Genomic DNA, 22,908 nt, shown 5'->3' with positions numbered 1-22,908 from the left:
ATGAGTCGCATTTTAGGACATTAAAGTTGGAGGAAATAATTTAAATTTTAATTTACCAAAATGAAAATTATGAGGAACATAAAATCATGGTGAGCAGCTGGCCATTTTACCCAAGTTCAGTTCTTGCTATTTAACAAAGGTGTTCAGTTAGCTTGGGAAATTCTAGGCCATTTTAAAACTAAGTTGTTTGCCTGATTTTCATAGTCACCTTTTTTACTGTAACTTTCTTAGGAGATATAGAATTGAAGGCATCATAGGACTCTTGAACTGAGGACATAACTGTTATGGACTGAATATTTGTATCTACCCAGTCCTATGTTGAAATGCTAACCCCTGAGGTAATAGTCCTCAATGGGACCTAGGTGAGTAAGTCCTGAGGATGGAGCTCTCGTGAATAGGATTTGTACTCTTATAAGAGACCCAGGAGAGCTCCCTTGCCTCTTCCACCATGCCCTCAGCAGATACTGAATCTAATAGTGTTTTGATCTAGGACTTCAACCTTTAGAACTGTGACAAATAAATGTCTGTTGTTTGAGCAAGTACATGGTAATAGTAGTCCACATGGACTAAAACTGATGAAAAGAGCAGGAATGGAACTAGCATGCTCGAAGAGTTCCATTCTTTGTGTGAACTGACCATATAGTTATAGTCAAATTTAAACTTTACTCAGGCTTTAATTTTATTATTCTTAAAATGCAGATATCTCCCTTGCCTCCTGGACAGAGCTTTTAACAAGAGCACACATGACTGGGTATGAAAGTTCACATAAAAAAAACCAAACCAAAAACCTTTAAAATGTGGTTTCACATGTACTAGATTATGAACTCCCTGAGGACTCTCAGTTCTCATGGGGATACTGTGTGCTGAACAAGTAGGTAGTGTCAGCAGAGTGGCTGTGTCAGTAGAGTGATCTAGGGGCTTTTTAAATTCTTATATTCTACAATTTTGATTTTCTGTCTGGAGAAGGGACATTTTACAACTAAAAATGGAATAGAATCACACACAAAAACAGCAACTTAGCAAATGTTTATTGCTTTGAATAGAAATTCTTTTCAGCATTCCATTCCATGAGATAATTCCTCTGTTAACCAGGAGGATTTATTCCATTAAAATATATCAACCAACAGAACCAGTTTAGCTTTTGGAATGATACTAAGAAACATGATATACGAGTCATAGAGGTACATTTTAAGGCATCTCAGCAGGGGGATTAAGGTACAAGAAAAACAATGGAATTACAATTACATGTATGTCAGATGTTCTAAATATATAAAATCTGTGTCTTTTCCTGTTTCTCCTGATTTATATTCTAAAATACGATATTATTTTTTTTTTCCTTGTGGAAATAAAGTTTCTAAAAAAAGGAAAAAAAAATAAAGGGAAGAACTCCATAGTAAGGCCTTCTACCCTTTCCGTCTTGACAGCATTCTAAAACTTTCAGTCCCTTTCCCAAACCCCCAACCTTCTGTGTTCCCTGTGGGGGCCACAACTATGTATATTTACCCCCATTTATTTCCTTTTCTCTGCCTGGGCTTTCTCTCATTCTGCCTAGTAGATTTTTACCATTGTTTAAGGCCTTACATCACTTTTATAATTTTACCCTAGCCCATTCAGAATTATCTCCTTTATCAGTATTCAAGTGTGTGTGTGTGTGTATGTGTGTGTGTATATATACATATATGTGTGTGTGTGTGTGTGTATATATATATATATACATATATATATATATATATATGGATTTATGAAAAGAACAAAAAGATTTGTTGAGAAAGTTTGAATTTGAAGCCTCACTGTGAAACATGGGCCATCATGTTTACTACACATTAACTGTTGCAGTGCATATAGTGGTTATAGGCTGCACAATCAGAACAGGATCCAAATGTTTTTATCACTCACTAGACTTGTGGCCTTGAGAAAGTCATTTAATGCCCGGAAGCTCCAGATATAAACTAGGAATGGCTAATAACTCACCAAATAACACAGTGTAAATATTCAGTGCATTCAATCAATGTTTTTGAAGGGTGCCAGCAGTGTTCAATAAACTGCGTGTATAGTGGTGAACAAGACAAAGGGGGTCTATCCTTGTAGTCTTGAAACTCTACCTATACTAGGCTCTGTGTATTACTTAAATGGGGACTAAAAAATAATAAATAATGAACAAGGTAATTTCAAAAAGTGGAAGGAGCTATTCAACAAAAAGAGTTGCTTGTTATTGGATGAGACTATCAGCCTTATGGCTGCTCTCTTATCAATTCTGCAAATGCTGTCAGTCTATTTTCCTTCTTACTTTGCCTCTGACTTCTGTGTTTTCTTTTTGGTCCTTTAGAAGCTTATTCTCTATCTGAACATGTCATCTATAACCCTTGGCCACTGCCTGCATCCCCTGCAGAGCTCAGGGAAGGAATGTTTCTTGGGAAATATAAGCTCCTCTTTTGTGGAAGAATCCACTCTTGACTGAGCCACAGTGCATCTTGTGAAACAACTAGACGTTTGCCACTGCTCAACCATTCTGGGGAAAATGTTTATTGCGCAGCCTAAGGTAGTACTTATGACTAAGCACAGTGCAACCTTCTCCTAAAGGGAAACCCACCATATTTCAAGGACATGTAATGGTCCTCTTTATGTTTCCAATACGTGACGTGATATGCAGAGCTAACAGAGAACAGCTGACTTAAATTTTCCTTATGAATTTTAATATTCCCCTTTTAAAAGAGTATATTATTTAGGGAAATAAATTACACAAAAAGTGGAGATTTTTTACAGTGACCACAGCTTCCAGTGGAACAGGAAGGGGGAACATGCAGAGGGAACATGCAGAGGAAGCCAGGGCCCCTGTGGTTCTGGAGGGTGGGGATTAAAAAGCCACAGATGTTGTTTATGAGTATCTCCCACCTTCTCCGTGGGACCCCAGTTTACTGAACTTCTACCCATTCTGAGATTATCCTCCCCATGTGCTCTAACAGCTGTTAAAGGCTGGAGTGGCTTTGACTAAAACCATTGTAGATACTGAGTGAAAAGAAAGAAGAAAACAACACCACTGCTCTCTGCAGGTGGGAGGTGGGAATAGGGGATCACAGAAGGAAAGGCCCACAAGGGCAGATTTTCATTCATTTCCCAATGTTTTGGCAGGAATTCTACAGCATGTCAACCCTAAAAGGATTTCTATACATTTGCAACCTATTAACTTAAAAAGAAAAAAAAAAAAAAAAAAAGAGTTGGTGGACTTTAACCCTGGCCATTTACCTGCCAGTCTCAAGTCCCAACACTCATATCCACCTTTCCGAAAAAGTAAACTCTACTTTTTAGACAGCTCTGTGCTGGGGTCTCTGGAAGTTTCTGGAGGAAGGAGCTAAGTCGCCCCTCTCAGCTCTACCTGCAGTGGAAAGAAAGCATGTGGTCAGCTCACCTGCTAGTGTAGCCCGAACTCCATGGCCTCCCTTCCTGGCGGCCCCTAATGCTGGCCATCAGGTTCGGCCCTGCACTTGCCTTGCTGCCTTGCTCCTCAGGAAACCCTCTCCTTCCTGCAAAGGTACACACAGAGATGCTTTGTCTTTGGCAGCTCCCAGGAGGCTGCTATCTTAGGTGTCTTTCTCACTGCACTCCTGGTGGGCAGAGGTTCTCCTTATCTCACTTCTGGGAACTTCTGCCTCTGGGGGATGCAGAGACTGCATCGTGGACCATTCCTACCTCCTGAGGCACAGCAGATGGATGATCTCTGTGGTAATCTCTTTTGGTACCTGGACTACAATGAAGATGGTACCCTGGACAATCCTTGAACTTCAGAAAGGCCTGGAGGACCTAGGGGTTGTTGACAACCTGAAGGAGGACGAGGAGATGGGCTTCGTTGGTGTTTTGATCAGAGAGATGCTGTGGCTGGGAACCCTGGAGGGTCCTCTGGGAGAGCTGTAAAGCCAAATTTACATGTTCCCAAGCTTGACCCAAGCCTGTAGTGTTCCTGGGGTCTATCAAAGTTACTGTTTATTAAGAATAACCCAACAAAGCCAATACTTTTCTCAAGCATCTCAGTTTTTTCCCTGGCTATACTAAAATTTCTAATTTGGGATTACTTTCCAGTTGTTTGCTCAAGGTGGCCACCTGTCTTTAGTAGCCTAAATGGGCATTTAGGCTCAAGATGCTCCCTCTGGGGTTTGGGGACTGGAAGAATCATGTTACCTGTGTGGCCAGTGGAGTGGTTGCTGGAAGTTCTCTCATGTTAGGTTTTGGTTTCTTTTCCTGGAAGAGGGAAAGTCTGAGTGGCTTTGTTCTTGGGTTTTCACCACTGCTGAGGTTTCCTCAATCGTGCTTTAATTATCAGACCTTAATTATTAAGACTGAGCGTGGACATAATTTTTTTATGTGAATCTTTCTCTTTCTAACAGGCTAAATTACAGGCTCTTTCTCAATATGTACAGCCTTGTGAATGATTCTATTTCCAACTTATTTCCAATAATTCTATTTCCAACTTATTTTCTCCCTGGAAACAATTATTATCTATAATTATTACTTTCTGATTATATTTGCTCTTTGATATTTGACCAAGTAGACTTGGTGACCCTTGAAAGTAAAGACTGTGAATTTTATTTCAGACAATTGGTACTTTCTGATCACAAAAATGTCTGTTGAGTTCTGTCATGTTAAAATTTAGTAAGACTCTTCCTATTAGCCACATGAACTTGGGAGTCTTTACTTTAAACATCTATTTAGTTGGTATCAATTATATTTCACACACATTCCATACACCAAGCACTGCATTCTGGTTTCTTCAACTTTTGCTATGGTTTGTATAATTGTCCCCCAAGGCCTGTGTGTTAAAACTTTGTCCTGGCTGTGGTGCTATTGGGAGATGTGGAACCATTAAAATGTGGGACCTTTTGGGAAGTTTTCCAGTCATATGGGGGGGTACCCTGGAAGGGGATATTGGGATCTTTGTCCCTTCTCTTTCTTTCTTTGCTTTCTAGCCATCATGAGGTGAGTAGCTCTGCTCTACCACACACACCTTGATAATATGCTGCTTTACCACAGGCCAAAGGCAAGAGGGCTAAGGGACCATGGACTGAAACTGAGCCAAAATAAACCTTTCCACCTTGATCCTCTCAGGTATTTTGTCACAGTGCTGGATAGCTGAGGAACACTTCTGTGATCACAGAGGCCTGGAGTGGATATTGTCTCTGGAACAGTTCAGTCCAAAACATTTTCTCTGTATTATGTTTCCCAATTCCTGAAAAAAACAAAACAAAGCCAAACCCTGAAGTATTTTTCCTTTTCCTTTTAAAGTTGAATGTTCTTCATGAATTCTCAGTCTCATGTGTCCCTAGCTTTCCTAGTAGGATATTCATTTATATAGACTGAGAATTCAACTGATTTAGAGAAAAGATAGAAACTTACATTGTATTGTTAAAATGCAAGAGAAAGTTTTTATTTTGGTAGCTATCTAATGGGTTTTTTGAATGATACTCTGTTTTGTTTTGCTCTTTACTATGCCTATAACAACCTGCCCAAGAAACCAGCCCCTTATCTAAAGTAAACAGACCAGGAAACCAGTTTATGTCAGATTTGTAGAAAGTCAGATTTCTATTTCCTGAGACAGTCCAGGAAACTAAGCAGTAACTTCTGTAACTTTCAGCCCCAAACGGCTGGGATTCCATTAATTTAAGACTCCTAAAGCTCACCCTGACAGCTTATTTAATTTTCATCCTGACTTAGGACCAACTTAGGACCAACCAAAGAAGGCCAAATATGCAGCCTTAAACAATCACACAGGATGCTTCTACCTCTTGTTATCTGGCCTACAGCTTCCCTGTGCCCACAGCCTCCAATCTGGGAGAACCCCTAGCCTCCCTTTCCTATTGTAGCCTTCCTACTTCACTGGCCTGTGAGTCTCTGCCAATCATGTCCAATGGATGCTGACTTCCTTGCTATACCTAGTCACAATAAATAGTTTTTGTTCACTCTTTTAGTTGGATTTAATTGTTTTCACAGAGGAATATACTAGATAATTCAAAAGGGACAAGTTAGTTTTTTATATTATTGTTAAATTAGAGTCATCAGGTGATTGTCACTCTGGAAGTCTGCTTACTATAAGAGAGGTTGCAATTTCAATCCCCTTTCCAAATTATAGATGTTCACTAGTATTTCCAATGACCAAAATATGAACTTCTTAGTTGAATCTTAAGTACATAGATGGGATTCATAAATGCTATGACATTTTCTTTTGGGTGATGCAAATCTTGAATATGTTTTTGTTTCAGAGAAAATTGTGAAACTTTATTGAGAAAATTTAATAAGTCAACAACATGTATGGCTTCAGCTTGTCTTTTTAACTTATGACTGTATATCACCTGTTTATAGAATTTTAGCACACTCTAGATAAGGTGAAATCCTCTCTTTCACATCTGGGCCATCTTCACCCTCACATACAGTACTTTTTATACTCATTTCCAGGCAGTCAACATTAAGTTTAGGTTCTCCTTCAAGTTCATCCACAACAATTTCCTCTTTCTCCTCCTCTTCCTCTCCTTCTTCCTCTTTCTCTCTTTCTCCTTCTTCCTTTCCTCCTCTTCCTCTCCTCTTCAGTTTGAATATCCTGACTTTTAATTGGTGGTGGTTTCTCTTAAGAATTTTTTCTTTTACCCCTGTTCTTTAGAGCAATCATAGGTTTAATTTGTACTGGAAGTTTCTAGACCATGTCCTCTTCCTCTGGATCTAGATTTTACTGGTACACTCATAGTTCACACACAGGTGAAACCAGTCAAGACTAGGAATGCGGTCCGTCCAGGAACAGCCCTACTCACTGCATACTGTTGTATATATTTTGAGTAATCAGGAAATGATTTCTAGGTGAACATTATTCTCAATATAATTTGTAAAATGAATCAATTTGTAATAATTATTTTCCAGTGACATAATAGAAATTAATTTGCTTTTAAGACAGTTAGTAGTAATTGGTATTATTTTAATCAAGGCCATTTAGGATGTAGATAAGATAACCACAAAACCAACCAAGTCAAAAAAGGCTAGAATTCTTTGGAGATACCCTTTGTCAGGCTAAGGAAGCATGTCTCTAATTCTAGTTTGCTTACAGTTTTTAGCCATGAATGATGTTGAATTCATCAAATGCTAATTAAGATAATCATATGACTTTTTCTTTTTCTGTTAAGTTAAAAAAAAATTAACCCTACCCGGCTTTACTGGAATATATTCACCTTATTTATTATATATATACACATGTGTACATGCATACACATATAGTATATTTTCTGTTTTATTAAGTATTAGGTTTGATTTGCTAACATATTTTTAGGAGTTTTGTGATTATTTTAATTATAGTGCTTTCAGTTTCCTTTTGTTTGATTGTTTTGTTTTGTTTTTTTCTGACATCCCTGTTAGGTTTTGGAATCAAGAGTATACCTGCCTCATAAAATGAATTTGAAAATGTTCCCACCTTTTCAATTCTCTGGAAAATTGGTATTTTATTTCTTTCTTAAAAGTTTATTACACATTACTGTTAAAACCATGTGGGCCTGAATTTTTCTTCATGGGAATGCTTTAAAATTACAGGTGATATTTCTTTAATATTTATAGGACTACTCAGATCTCCTATTGTCTTTGGTCAATTTTTTTTTTTTTTTTTTTTTTTTTTTTTTTTAGTAGTGAGGATTGAACCTACGGTTGTATAAACACTGAGTTACATCTCCAGTTCTTTGTGTTTTTTAATTTTTATTTTTTTTTATTTTGAGACAGGTTCTCTCCAAGTTGCTAAGGGCCTTGCTAAGTTGCTGAGGCTTGCCTTGAACTTGTGATCCTTAGCCATTGAGATAACAGGGGTGTGCCACTGAGCCTAGCTTAAGCCAATTTTTAATAAGTTCTCTTTTTCTAGGCATTTTTCTCTAATTTCATTTATATATTTTTTGATATAAACCTGTTCTTAATGTCTTTAGTGTCTCTAATGTCTAGGTATTTCTGTTTATTTTCTGACATTGATTACTTGCCAATATCAAGAGTTTATCAATTTTATTGATATTTTCAAACAGCTTCTCATGACCTTGCTAACCTTCTCAGTAGTGTTTTCTTTCACTCTTAATTTTTTCTTTCACCTTCTTTTTGTTTATTTTATTTTTATAAGTTTCTTGAGATTGAGATGAGCTTCAATGACCCATTATTTACTAATTATGCATTTTAAACCATAAATCTCCCTACAAGAATAGCTATAGTTGCAGATCCCAAGTTCTGATCTTTCTGAGTCTAGGGTTATAGTTCTGATCATTATACTATCTTGAAGCGATGCAGTGTTATTTACCCAGAAAAGCATGAACATCAGTCCAACAAAATTTATAAGCTTTGAGTGGTTGATTGTGAATATCTTAATTGGTGGTAGCAAGGGTATACATGTGATATCAAATAGCATAAGGTCTTATTTTTTAATTGAAAAAATTATTTCTATTAATATAAAAGTGGATAGTTTGATAATGCAGCTTTTCTATGTATCATCTGTAGGAAAAGAATATTTAATTTTGGTAATCAAAGGGGAAAATTCTATGTTAGACATTTAAATTCTGTGTTCAATCTCAAGTGGAATAGTTGCTTTTATTACAGGCCTGTGTGATAATGGATAATGACATAATGGCAAAAAAAATGTTCCTTTAATCTTGTAGGAAGAGAACATATCTGTTTGAAGTATGTATATAATTTAATACTTTAATCCATATTAGCAATAAAATATCTCTAATTTTTTTCTTGTAGAAAATTTTTGTTACTGGAGATATCAACAAAGATGGGAAGCTGGATTTTGAAGAATTTATGAAGTACCTTAAAGACCATGAGAAAAAAATGAAATTGGCATTTAAGAGTTTGGACAAAAATAATGATGGTGTGTCTTTGTTTCTATTCCTCATCAACTATGAAGAACTACTTCTCAGGTTTCCAAGAGTCTAAAATGATGCAAATTTAGTCTCTCTCTTTTAAGATAGCAACTAATACCTGTTTTAAATAATAAAAAATATTTTAGTATTGTGATTTTTATGTAGAAATCATAGTATTAGTGAAGAAAGCTGTTGATAGCTTTGTCTATTGACATATAATGTTAACTATGGAACTTTACGATGATTTGATTGGTTAAAAATAATAATTCTTTTGGCATGAACACTGAATATTCTAAAATTTGAAAAGGTTTCATATTATCTTACATTTGATAGTCGTTTTGGCAGAATTAATTTAGAGAAGATACTCTCTGATCCTGAAAATTAGAAAACAAAATAGTGTGTAGACCTTTAGCTATGTACCTTCTGGTTGGGCTTATGGATTCTCTATGTAGAATAATAGCCAAGAGGGAGATGAAGCTTCCTTAGGATCAGTTGCCTGATAATCAGTGGTCAGTTATCCCCATGTGTAAATTATGCACACATCAGTTGTCCATTTCAGAAAATTCGGAGTCAAACAGGACATAAAGATGAAATTTTAATGATTCAATTTTAGTAAATGTGAAGGGTCCCCTTAATTTGTCTTTTTTTAAAATATATTTTTAGTTGTTGATAGACCTTTATTTTATTTATTTATATGTGGTGCTGAGAATCGAGCCCAGTGCTTCACGCATGATAGGCAGATGCTCTACCACTGAGCTACAACCCCAGTCCCTTAATTTATCCTTTTTTGGTATATTTTGAAATAGTTTCTCATGATAGGTTCATATTTTTATTTAGCAGACTTCTTTAAAGCAAAGCACATAGAGTAGACCTTGCCTTAAAAGTAACCCTGAACTGTATATTCACAGCACTCTCAGCCATTTGTGGGCATGTGCAAAGCAATGGAATATTTGAGCTGTTCAATATGTACATTCCTAGCTGAGGGAGAGAAGGTGACATCTGCCTTCTTATTTCAACTCTCAGACTATAAACATGTCCTTTTCAAGGTCTATTTTGAACCATGTATTTTGTGTTCTTGTACTTTTTACGGGGATATTTTTTGCTTTTCAAAATGTTCCCTAAAAGTAGAGTTGAAGTACTGTCTTGTGTTCCTCATGGCCAGAAGGCTATGATGTGCTACATGCAGAAAATACATGTTAGATAAATTTCTACAAGTGTTCAATGTTGCTGGGCACTATGGTGCACACCTGTAATCCTAGCAGCTTGGGAGGCTAAGGTAGGAGGATCGCAAGTTCAAGGCCAGCCTCAGCAAGTTAGGCTCTGTCTCAAAATAAAAAGTAAAAAAGGACTGGGAGTGTGGCTCAGTGGTTAAGTGCTACTGGGTTTCCAAGAAATGACATGTCTTTAAACAGAAACACACATGAGAAAAAGTTAGGTATTGGTCAGTTGATGAAGATGTGGTTAGAAGATGATAGGAACTTAACCCTGAATTTTCTAGAGGAGCAATGGTTCAATATTTGCTAATTCAGCATTTGCCATTGACTACTGTGAATAACAAGAATTAAATGTAAATCTTCAAGAGTGTGGTTATCAAAGGAGAATTATCAGAATATTGTTTGAAGCATTTCGCTGCTACAGTTCATGCCTTTTACTGCCCTTGTATTCTCCAGGTTCCTCTCCCCAAGAGGATTCTCTCAGGATCCTGTCATTTCTTTAGGATCCCTGTCTTAGTTAAAGTCTTTCCTTTCACCACTAACAGTGATTTTTGTCTTTGTCTCTTCCTGAGAAGTTTGCTACTAATGCTGCTTTGACAGAAGAACCTCTGTTTGTTATGTCCTAGTTCATGTAGATCAGTCTTTGGATCCTCAGTCTGAGCTGTTCAAGGGAAATTTAGTCCACTTACATTTACTGTTTATTTCCTCTTCTGGTTGTTCTCCTGTACATAAATATGTCTGATTTCCCTAACACTAAATTTTTTCTCTCTCCCGTTGTTTTCCTAACCTTACTCTCTTTATTTTTACTGCTGGATTTCTCAAAAAACACTCCACACTCTTTGGTTCCATTTCTTCATTTTCTACTTGTCTTTAACCAATTGGATAATATAACATTGTACATGATAAATGTCTGGTCATTTGTTAAACAATGGATATAGTGATTTTTTAAATGAATCCTAGTTTAATTTAATATACCGGAGAGTTGGAAGATCTTGATTTGAATTTCAGTTCTGTTATTTCTTAATAACATTACTTGGTGAGACCACTTGAGCTTCTTCTTCAGAGGAAAATCATTATCTACAAGGCTGATATGATTACTGAAAGAAATAGTATGTCTATACTTGTTTAATGTATTTGTTAAATTTTGCATATTGATGTTATAATATGTATTTAAGCAAACATAGGATTTACCTAAATGCATACTTTTGCCTTCGTCTTTTCAAACTTTCTCTTAAATAAGTGATTTGAAATTCAAAGTTTCTAAGGTAGTTGTTAGTTCTAAGTTTATAATCTTTTCATTTCCTTAAAGGAAAAATTGAAGCTTCAGAAATTGTCCAGTCCCTTGAGATATTGGGTCTAACTATTTCTGAACAACAAGCAGAGTTGATTCTTCGAAGGTAAGCTCTTTACTGTGTTGACAATTATTTTTTACTCTCATTTTAATATCCTGCATTAGAGAACTGCTTTTGTATGTGTGACTTTAAAACACTTTCCTGCACCTCACCATTCCTCATTACATACATCCAGCATCAATCATTCCTCTTCCTCCCTGTTCATTTGTATGCACTTGTATATTATCTACAATGAAGGAACGTGAGAGGGATGCTCAGAGTGCACTCTTTCTTGCAAGGCCTCAGAGGCAGCAGGACATTAATAAGGTGTTAAATCTAGAGATAATGAGCCAAGGGATTGGGTATTGCATTTCTCTTTTCTTTTTTTCTCTTCCATTTGGTTCCTAATGTGACAATAGAACTGGATGTTTCAAGATAAGGAGTCTAGCAGATTCTTCAGATTATTTAATCTACATGTGACTGGATAAAAATATTCCAAAGCTTTCCTAGTTTTCAGAGAAGTACTGATTTAAACTTAAAGAACACAGAGATGCCAATTTGAATATTGTTGTCCAGTTCAAATATTTAGTAAGATAAACCTTTACAAATGCAAATGTTTTATTTCAAAGGATGGAGCCATAACCTCTGAAGTATAGGGGCTTTCAAATACTCTTTTATTATATATACAAGGCAGGTACCAATTTTTTCATGATAAAAGAAAACAGGAAAGGATGCTTACATTATATTAATATTCTCCTGAATGTTTTCAGTTTTCACACTATCTACAAGTTTCTTATTAGTGGCTTTATTATCAAATTTATTTCTTTTTATATCTGTATATTACTTCATAGAAATATAATATTTCTTACAGGAAAATACAGTAGCATTTTCTTCCTTTCTGTTTAGAATTTCTTTTATAAGCAGCTGTTCAACAGGAGGGTTTGAAATCTCAAGGTTGTGCCTGGAGTTATTTTTGTTAGCACTGGATAATAAAGGCTTTCCTAGATAAGTAGAAAACTAAAACATGAAAAAGAGATACAAAGAATTTTGATCATGGGATATTGAGCATATAAAAATCTGCTTCTAAAGTTGCATTTGCACAAAAAAGTGAAGATTTTTTATCTTGATCTAAGAACAGAAATCATATTTCTCTATTCCCTATGATGGCTTTAAAGATAATGCCAATTCTAAATCCAAGTAGCAGAATAGATCAAGGTGTATTAGTTAGCTTGGTCTGCCATAACAAAATACCACAAATGACATGTACTCAATAACTTAGAAGTCAAAGAGGAAACTAAATGGAAATTCAAGAATTATACTGATTTGAAAACATTAAAACTTGAGGGATATTTCTAAGATGATACTTAGGGGGAATTTTATAATCTTAAAACTTTTATTAGAAAAGGGTCAAGGCTAAAAATTAATGTGCTAAGTTAGGGGAAAGAAATCAGGATAATCTTGGTCCTCAGGGATATAGTACTTGTCTGTCAAGTGTGAGGCTCTGGGTTCGATCCTCAGCACCACATCAAGATAAGTAAACAAACTAAAGGTAGTATGTCCATCTACAACTTAAAAAAATATTTTTTTAAAAATTAATCAGGATTACCTCAAAAAGGATAAAAGGGAGAGATAATAAGACAGTAGTGGAACTAGATAAAAAGTCCAAAAAAGGCAAAGTTGGTGTTGGAAAAGAAATCTCTGGAGAGATTGAGGAAAAAAAGAAAAATGAGATGTAAATATGTTTAATTGCAAATAGATACACCGGGAATTTAAAAAATATAAAATACTATGAATAATTTTATGCAAATAAATTTGAAAATGTGTGAAATATATAAATTTCTAGAAAAATATAACTTATCAAGACTATATCATGAAGAAATAGCCAAAAAAGTACCAAAACAATTAAAGACATTGCATCAGTATTTAAAAATTTTCTAATAAAGCAAACTTTAGCCCCAGATAGTTCTTGAAAACTATCAAAGGACAGAACTAAAATACCTCTAAAGTGTAAAAGTGCACTCTTCAAAACTTTCTGGGAACCACTGTAACCACTATATCAAAAGCAAACAAATTAATGAAAGAGGAAAATTATGGGACATTATGATTTATGATATAAATGTAAAAATTTAAAGAAAATATTAGCATAATGAGTCGGCTGCAAGGAAAAAACAATATGCCTCAAATGATACATTTATAAGAACTGACAAAACTTTATTAATGATAGTAAAGAAGAGTACATAGAAGATGTGCTCCTCTCCAATTGGTAATATTCAAAACCTACGTGGTTTTTGGGGAAGAATTTGTCAAGCTAAGTCTAAAATGTATATCAAAATATGAGGCTCGAGAATAACCTAGAAGAACTGCATGGAACTGGGAGCTGACCTGTTAGATATCAAGAGTTATTTTTAAGCTATAATTATGATATTACTACCGAAATAGACAAATTGATAAGAGGAACATAATGGAGATTCTGGGAATAGATCCATTCGCAGTTTGGATTTGTCACTTGAGAGAAGAAACTGCAAATCTCTGGGAGAAGGAAAAATTATGCAATAAATAGTTAAACAAACAAACATGAAATTGGATTCCTACCTCACACACTACACAAATATCAACCAAAACAGGAAAGTTAAACTATGGTACTTTTAGGGGTAGATGAAAGTATTATCCTTATCTCCGAGTATGGAGGAATTTATTAAAAATAAGGCAAGATAGTAGTCAAAAATGATTGATAAATTCAGCTGCATTAAAATCAAGAGCTATTACAACAAGTCAAGTGAAAGGACAAAGAGAAGGTGTTTTCCAGGTTATAACTTGAAAGACTGGAATCAACTACATAAAGAACCATGAATGAGGAAAAGACAAACTCATTAAAAATAGTGATTAGAGTTTTCATGCACAAATAGAATGTTAATACTTTTTTTTTTTTTTTTTTTTTTTTTTTTTNACAAAAATTCTTGCTTTGTGGAGGATACTCATGTGTGAAGGTTGGGAGGTTTTAAAGTAGAAAATAGTAATAAAGATAGGGCTACAAACATTTTAACCCAGAACAATGTTCTAAATAGTGACTAGAGTTTTCATGCACAAATGCAATGCTAATACCTTTTTTTTTTTTTCCTTTTGGTCTCAGGGATTGAACCCAGGGGTACTTAACCACTGAGCCACATCTCTAGCTCTTTAAAAAAATGTATTTTTTTTAATTTTGAAAAAAAAATTTAAATTTTGAAATTGGGTCTTAAGTTGCTTGGGGCCTTGCCTCACTAAAAGACATGAACAGGCAGGAAAAATATGAATAGTAAATGAATGTGGTAACAGATACTTAACCTCTTTAGTAATTTAAAGAGAAGTACAACTTAAATTCACAGTAAGACCATCTTATCTAAGAAGTTTGTCAACACTAAGTGTTCTGTGGCATTAAACTACAGAATTTGAAGTTCATTTATTTTTTCAGTAAATATTTACTCTGTATAAGGTATCCTTCCAGACATTTTGGTTTCATCAGTGAATAAAATCAACAAAAATTCTTGCTTTGTGGAGGATACTCATGTGTGAAGGTTGGGAGGTTTTAAAGTAGAAAATAGTAATAAAGATAGGGCTACAAACATTTTAACCCAGAACAATGTTCTAAATAGTGACTAGAGTTTTCATGCACAAATGCAATGCTAATACCTTTTTTTTTTTTTCCTTTTGGTCTCAGGGATTGAACCCAGGGGTACTTAACCACTGAGCCACATCTCTAGCTCTTTAAAAAAATGTATTTTTTTTCAATTTTGAAAAAAAATTTAAATTTTGAAATTGGGTCTTAAGTTGCTTGGGGCCTTGCCTCACTAAATTGCTGAGGCTGGCTTTGATTTTACCACCCTTCTGCTTCAGCCTTCCGATCCCCTGGGATTATAGGCATGTGTCACCACATCAGGCTTGGAAGGTTAATACTTATGTGCTGGGACAAGTAAAAGTTTAAGTGTAAGTTCACATATGCAGATAAAAATACACAATGGTAATAGAAAACACAATAGTAAATGTCTGAAAATTGCATTTTATTTGGCTACCATCTTCATGTATCATTTCTGTACAGATTATAGAATAAAATTTGAAGGGACACCAAAACTTTTTTTCATAAACTTCAATTAATTCAACAAATAAATGAGCACCATATCTCTGCCAACCACTTTGAGAGCTAGGGAAACTTAGGGAACAAGACAGTAAAAATCCTGGCACAATTCTGTTTTATTCTTAGGAGAAAACAAATACATATGACCTTATTTCAAGAAGTTTATAAAACAAGCAAATAGTTTGCGATAAATATTTAGGATTACAATGTTAAAGTTGAAAATGAGGTATCAGGATTCCTTAAGACGCAAAATGTGCCAACAGTTTGATTTCTTTCTTTTTTTACATTTTTTTTTCAGTTGTAGATGGATACAATACCCTTTGTTTTATTTATTTATTTTGTGTGGTGCTGAGGATTGAACCCAGTGCCTCACAGCTTGGCAAGTGCCCTACCACTGAGCTACAACCCCAGCCCAAGAGTTTGATTTCTTATAATCACTGCTAATCTTCTTTTTTTTTTTTTAAGAGAGAAAGAGAGAGAGAGAGAATTTTTTTTTAATATTTATTTTTTAGTTTTCGGGGACACAACATCTTTGTATGTGGTGCTGAGGATCGAACCCTGGCCTCACGCATGCCAGGCGAGCACGCTACTGCTTGAACCACATCCCCAGCCCCACTGCTAATCTTCTTAATGTGGTGGATGTTGTGGAAGGAAATTGATAACATATTTTGAGTATGTTTCAAAATCATACCCAAATGTTGTAACAAAACATTAAGAATATCTTCTGTAGGGGGTGGGAAGGTAAAAGAAGATAGTGGAGGGTGAACATGGTCACAGTTTGTTATTTGAACATATGAATATGCTATAATGGCAGCCATTATTCTGTATAATTAAAATGCACTCATAAAAAATATGTATCTTCCTAAGCCAGGGCAAGAAAGAATGGATCATGAATCCATTCATTACTACCTCCCTGTGTTAGTCAGCTTTTTGTTGCTGTGACCAAAATACCTGACAAGAAATTTAGAGGAGGAAAAGTTTATTTTGGCTCCTGATTTCAGAGGTTCCATTCATGGTTGGCTGACTCAAGATGAGGTAGAATATCATGGTGGAAGGATATGGCAGAGGACGACTGCTCTATTCAAGGTGACCAGGAAGGAGAGGGGTGGGGAGGAAGGGGGAAGGGGGAGAGAAGAGAGAGGAGGGAGAGAGAGAAAGAGAGAGAGAGAAAGAGAGAGAGATGTGCGCCAGTAAGCATGCATGGTGCAGATGGGGAGCGTTGCAGGGGAGATGAATACTCCTAAGGCATCCCTGCAGTGAGCCACCTCTTTTATCCAAGCACCACCTGTCTACAGTTACCACCCAGTTAATCCATTCAAACTAGGATATATTGATTGGGTTGTATTGATTGGTAGCTCACATAATGTTAATTATTTCATTTCTGAATATTCCTGCATTAACACAGGAGCTTTTGGGGGAAACCTTATATCCAAACCATAACATTCCTTTTATTTTTATTATCTCGTTTTTGTGCTTTATAGGTTATTGACTTTGAGTTTGATAGAGTATTGAAGGTAGTCTTTAATGAACTCTTTCTGTATTTTTTGGTTCATGTTTATCTAGGACAGTTAAAATTACCTGAAAGGACCATAAAATGCTGGCTTCTCTTTTCAACAATGTATAATTGTGAATGGGATTTTTAAAAAATTTAATGAGTTGGAACAGAAATTGTCATTCTGTAAAATGGCCAATAATGTTAGGTTTATTCACGAATTTTATTGTGTTCTTCAATCACTTTTTATTACTTTCAGCATTGATGCTGATGGGACCATGACAGTGGACTGGAATGAATGGAGGGACTACTTCCTATTTAACCCTGTTACAGACATTGAGGAAATCATCCGTTTCTGGAAACATTCTACTGTAAGTACACTTTGTAATTGTTTGGAGCTGTAAGTTATATAGTTAGCATCCATTAGCACTCTGATTATTTATGGGACCAGGATACCCAGTCCTAGTAGCTAAGATTTGTAGAATAGCTTTTAAAACCCCAAGACTACATAAATAGGCATTTACAAAATTCAGAGAAAGTACCATTTTCATGAATAAGTTGCTCAGCCTTTATGGCATTTACGTATTCTGCCATAGAGAAGTCTGAAAATCACAGACGTTTACTTTTCATAGATACTATGTTGCCTAAATCATCTCAACACCTCATGATTTTTTGGTCATTGATAATAAAACCAAAAATCCCTTCTGAAACTTGGACTTGTTCAGTTAGACTTCCTTGATTTACCTCTGGCTTAAGGCATTTATAATAACTATTGAATGCTGCAAAATCTTTTAGGCTCATCTTTTTAGCATTTCACACCTGTTTGTATTCCATAAAACTTTGAAATTTTTTATTTTTATTAATATTTTAAAATATGTGGGTATAAATGAAGTTCTATTATTGTGCATTTAGTTCCAGAAGCCATTGAGAATACTCTGAAGGAATTGCCTTTTTAAAAATAATGTTATTGTATTTTTTATACCTTTATTTATTTATTTTTATGTGGTGCTGAGGATTGAACCTAGTGCCTTACACATGCTACGCAAGTGCTCTACCACTGAGCTACAATCACAGCCCCAGAATTTGTTTTTCTTAATGGCTTGTCTTCTGTACTTATTTATGAATTTCAGTAAATTTAATATGCACTAAATGCAGGCTTGAGTTCACATTGCTGCTAATAACAATGCCTAAGCTTATGTAGAGCATTAGTGATGACTAATAGTCTCATTTACATTTTCAAATATGAGTATAAAATAATGCCATATTAGTAGTTCAGTTGCCTAGATAAATTTTATACTTACCTGACGTTATGTTGTATCTTTGGAGAAATATGATAAAAGTCAAGACTACAGTCATGCATCCATTTTATTGATACTGAAATGAAGGAAAAGAGAGTTATTACCATAACATAGCTCCTTACCTTATATTCTTGCCTAAAATCTTTTACAACAAAATCATTTAGATAATAAAGTTAAAATATTGTCAGTATAGAACTTCATTTCTCTTAAGCTATGTTTATTAACTTTTAGTGAAATTTAGAATCATTGTGAGTCATCACATTGATTTAAAAAATGTTCCTCTTAGCTAAATTTTAAATTGAAACTATTGCATGCTTTAAATGACAAGTCAGACATATAAAATATTCATAGTCAATATAAGAAAGGAATTTAAGGATATTCACATACATAGTTTCATTTACATGTTTAAAGCATGTATGGTGATATGAGTATAAGGTAGATATTATTTCTAAGACAAAGTTTCCCTTTGTTGCCTAGGTTGGCCTTCTGGGCTTAAGGGATCCTCTTGCCTCAGACTCACGAGTGGCTGGGACTACAAGCATGGGCTGCCTTGCACAGCAACAAACCAATTCTCTTTTATCTTTTACATTTTTTTCTTTGCTATGAGAAGGATCAAACCCAGGACCTTGCATGTGCTAGGCAGATGCTCAACCATGAAGCTACACCTTCAGTCCTAAATCAATTTCTTAAAAAATATTATCACCAATTGGTTATGGTTTTCTAGTCTTATGAAAAGTGGCTATAACTAGAAATAATCCACTGTAACTGATAAAATGCCGTTTCATTCTGGTTTAGACCAATAGAAGTCACTCGAACTATAAAAAGAAAAAGTTGCAATTATTGGTTTTATTTACATTCACTGTTAATTTTAATTTCTTGTAAACCAACACTTAACTATGTTTTGGGTGAATAGACTGTCTTTATCCCTGTGCTCCAAACTGGTTCATTATAAATTCTAAAAGAGGAAAGTTGATCTTAACAGTGAAATAACAATTCTTCTCTATAAGAAAAGAACTTATGGGATTGTCTTCTTAATTGAAGGAATACAATACTCTTCTTTCCACTTTCGCAGGGAATTGACATAGGGGACAGTTTGACTATTCCAGATGAATTCACGGAAGACGAGAAGAAGTCTGGACAGTGGTGGAGGCAGCTTCTGGCCGGAGGCATTGCGGGCGCGGTCTCCCGAACAAGCACCGCCCCTTTGGATCGCCTGAAAGTCATGATGCAGGTGAGCTCCGCGACCTTCATCAGGATATTCTAAATTAGTGAGCAGTGTGGGTGTTTTGAAATAGAAGCTTAAAAAATTCTCAGTAATAGTCTTTAATACCTTTTTTAAAAATCTCAAGGAGGAGCCATGCTCAGACTGAAGCAAAAAAAAAATTTAAAAAAAAATATTGCTTCGGTGGGCAGCATGGTATACATACCAATGGTCATTCCTTACAGGGATGCCAAAACATGGGGAAAAGGGAGCGGTGGCAGAAGATGGGGAGGAGCCCAAGAAAGAGCCAGAGGTCAAGAAGAGTAAGCTGGGAGCAAAGAAAAATGAAAAAGAGGCAGCAGAAGATGGCCCAGTTCTATAGGAAGACCCTCCATATCCAAAAACTTCACCCACTGGCAAATCTGCCGCACTCAAGATCTGCTCCTGAAATGTGAATCAGCCTCGAGCCTGGATTAAGAAGAAAGGTTTAGACACAGTAAAGGAGGAAGCCTCAAACACCATGTGCCTTCCAGAGACCAAATGTTGCAAGAACAGACTACTACCTGAACTTCAAGAACAGCCTGGACTATTCCATCAGTCCTGATCAGCTCCTTTGGACAAGAATAGATGGTGCAGCCTGGGTCTACTTTCCAGCCAGTGCTATCTCAAAGTCTGTTATGGCATTGGTGAGGAGGAATTGGTCAGGAAGGCCTTGTGATTGTGGTGGAATCTGACACAGTTGTGCTGGCGGCTTATGTACCTAATGAAGGCAGTAGTCTGTTAAGACTGGAGTACTCACAGCACCAGGCCTGAAGGGCTTAGCTTCAGCAAGCCCCTTATGCTATGCAGGGACTTCAGTGTGGTTCATGAAGAAGTTAACCTTCATAACCCTGGGGGAAGCACACAATCAAACACAAAACAAAACTCAAAAATGCCAGTTTCACTCCATGGGAGCCTATGGTTTTGGGTGCTGCTTGCTGACAGCCTCTGACACCTTTACCCCAACACTGCCTGTGTCTATAGGTTTTAAACTTACATGATGAATACTTGGGCCAAGAAGTTGGTTACCACCTTGGTGACTTTTTATTGTTGCACTCTCTTTTACCTTCATTGTACAACAGCAAGATCTCTTCTAATGCCCCGCCCTGGCCCCTGTCAGTGATTACTGTCCCACCATGCTATACCTAGCACTGTGACACCTCCCAAAAAATCACTTTGAGCCTTGGAAATAATTCCCCCCACTGAATTATTCCTTCTTCAACAGCTCTCTAGAGAAATCTGCATTTTATTTCTCTTCTGTAATAATATGCATCCTTCAACCATGCTGTTGTGAAAGTTTCCTTTTAAGCCCAAGGTTTTTGTTTTGTGGACACACTTTCCCTCCCCACCCTTCCACTTTTTTTTTTTTTTTTAATGGTGCTGGTGATTGAACCCAGGGTCTTATGCATGTGAGGCAAGCACTCTATCAACTGAGCTATCTACCCAGCCCACCTCCCTTTTTAATAAGAAAACATTAAGCAAAAGCTACTAATGAGAGTAGAGATTAAAAAATTCTTAGAGGTAAATGAGAACACTGATACAACGTACCAAAATCTCTGGGACACTCTGAAGGCAGTGCTAAGAGGAAAGTTCATTGCATTGAGTTCATTCCTTAAAAGAATAAGAAGTCAACAAATAAATGACTTTACGTTACACCTCAAAGCCCTAGAAAAAGAAGAATAAATCTACATCTAAAGTAGTAGAAAACAGGAATAGTTAAAATCAGAGCAGAAATAAATGACATTGAAACAAAATACACAGTTAGAAAAATTGACCAAACAAAAAGTTGCTTCTTTGAAAAAATAAGCAAATAGATAAACCCTTGGCCATGCTAATGAAGAGGAGAGAGAAAACTCAAATTACTAAAATTCATGATGAAAAAGAAAATATCACAATGGACACTACTGAAATACAGAAGATAATTAGAAACCATTTTGAAAATTTGTACTCCAGTAAAATAGAAAATCTGGAAGACATCAACAAATTTCTAGAGTCATATGATCTGCCCAAACTGAATCAGTAGGATATACACAATTTAAACAAATCAATCTCAAGCAATGAAATAGAAGGTGCTACCAAAGGCCTACCAACAAAGAAAAGCCCCAGAACCAGACAGATTCACTACTGAGTTCTACAACACCTTCAAAGAAGAGCTAATATCAAAACTCCTCAAATTATTCCATGAAATTGTAAAGGAGAAAACCCTTCCAAACTCATTTTATGAGGCCAATATTAGTCTGATACCAAAACCCTCAAAGACACTTCAAGGAAAAAAAAACTTCAGACCAATATCTCTAAAGAACATAGCTGCAAAAATTCTCAATGAAATTCTGGCAAATTGAATACAAAAACATATTAAAAAGATAATGCACCACAATCAATTGGGGTACATCCCAGGGATGCAAGGTTGGTTCAACATACAGAAATCAATAAATGTAATTCATCACATCAATAGACTTAAAGATAAGAATCACATGATTATCTCAATAAATGAAGAAAAAGCATTTGACAAAATACAGCACCTCTTCATGTTCAAAACATAGAAAAACTAGGGATAACAGGAACATATCTCAACGTTGTAAAAGCTATCTATGCTAAGCTCAATGCCAACATCATTCTAAATGGAGAAAAATTGAAAGCATTCCCTCTAAACACTGCAACAAGACAGGGATGCCCTGTTTCGCTACTTCTATTCAACATAGTCCTGGAAACTCTAACCAGAGTAATTAGACAGACGAAAGAAATTAAAGGGATATGAACAGGAAAGGAAGAACTCAAGCCATCACTACTTGCTGACAACACGATTCTATACTTAGAGGATCCAAAAAGTTCCACCAGAAAATTTCTAGAAATAATAAATGAATTCAGCAAAGTAGCAGGCTACAAAACCGACACCCATAGGTCAAATGTATTTCTGTACATCAGTGACAAATCTTCTGAAAGAGAAATTAGAAAAACTACCCCATTTACAATAAAATACTTGGGAATCAACCTAACAAAATAGGTAAAAAAAAAAAAAAAAAAAAAAAAGACTTATACAATGAAAACACAGAACCCTAAAGAGAGAAATAGAAGAAGATCTTAGAAGATGGGAAAAATATACCCTGTTCATGGATAGGCAGAACTAACATCATCAAAATGGAGATATTACCAAAAGTTCTCTATAGGTTTAATGCAATGCCAATCAAAATCCCAACGGCATTTCTTGTAGAAATAGAGAAAGCAATCATGAAATTCATATGGAAAAATAAACAACCCAGAATAGCAAAAACAATGCTAAGCCGGAAGTGTGAATCAGGCGGTATAGCGATACCAGACTTCAAACTATACTACAAAGCAATAGTAACAAAAACAGCATGGTACT

General features: G+C 35.6%; 1 protein-coding gene and 1 pseudogene across 1 annotated transcript in view; both read left to right on the top strand.

Moving 5' to 3' along the window:
* The window catches only part of Slc25a24 (solute carrier family 25 member 24), a 51,519-nt gene that overhangs the window by 7,276 nt on the left and 21,335 nt on the right, over window positions 1–22,908 (top strand). The window contains exons 2-5 of the mRNA XM_015502628.2: window positions 8,740–8,866; window positions 11,382–11,469; window positions 17,266–17,377; window positions 19,377–19,535. Of these exons, the coding sequence (XP_015358114.1) occupies window positions 8,740–8,866; window positions 11,382–11,469; window positions 17,266–17,377; window positions 19,377–19,535 (486 nt within the window). The remainder of the gene's footprint in view (window positions 1–8,739; window positions 8,867–11,381; window positions 11,470–17,265; window positions 17,378–19,376; window positions 19,536–22,908) is intronic.
* Window positions 19,753–21,439, top strand: LOC107156517 (annotated as a pseudogene).

This window comes from Marmota marmota, unplaced genomic scaffold (assembly GCF_001458135.2).
Source record: "Marmota marmota marmota unplaced genomic scaffold, marMar, whole genome shotgun sequence".
Taxonomy (NCBI): Eukaryota; Metazoa; Chordata; class Mammalia; order Rodentia; family Sciuridae; genus Marmota; species Marmota marmota.
Note: the sequence above shows the minus strand (reverse complement) of the source record. Positions and strands in the feature narration are given on the sequence as shown.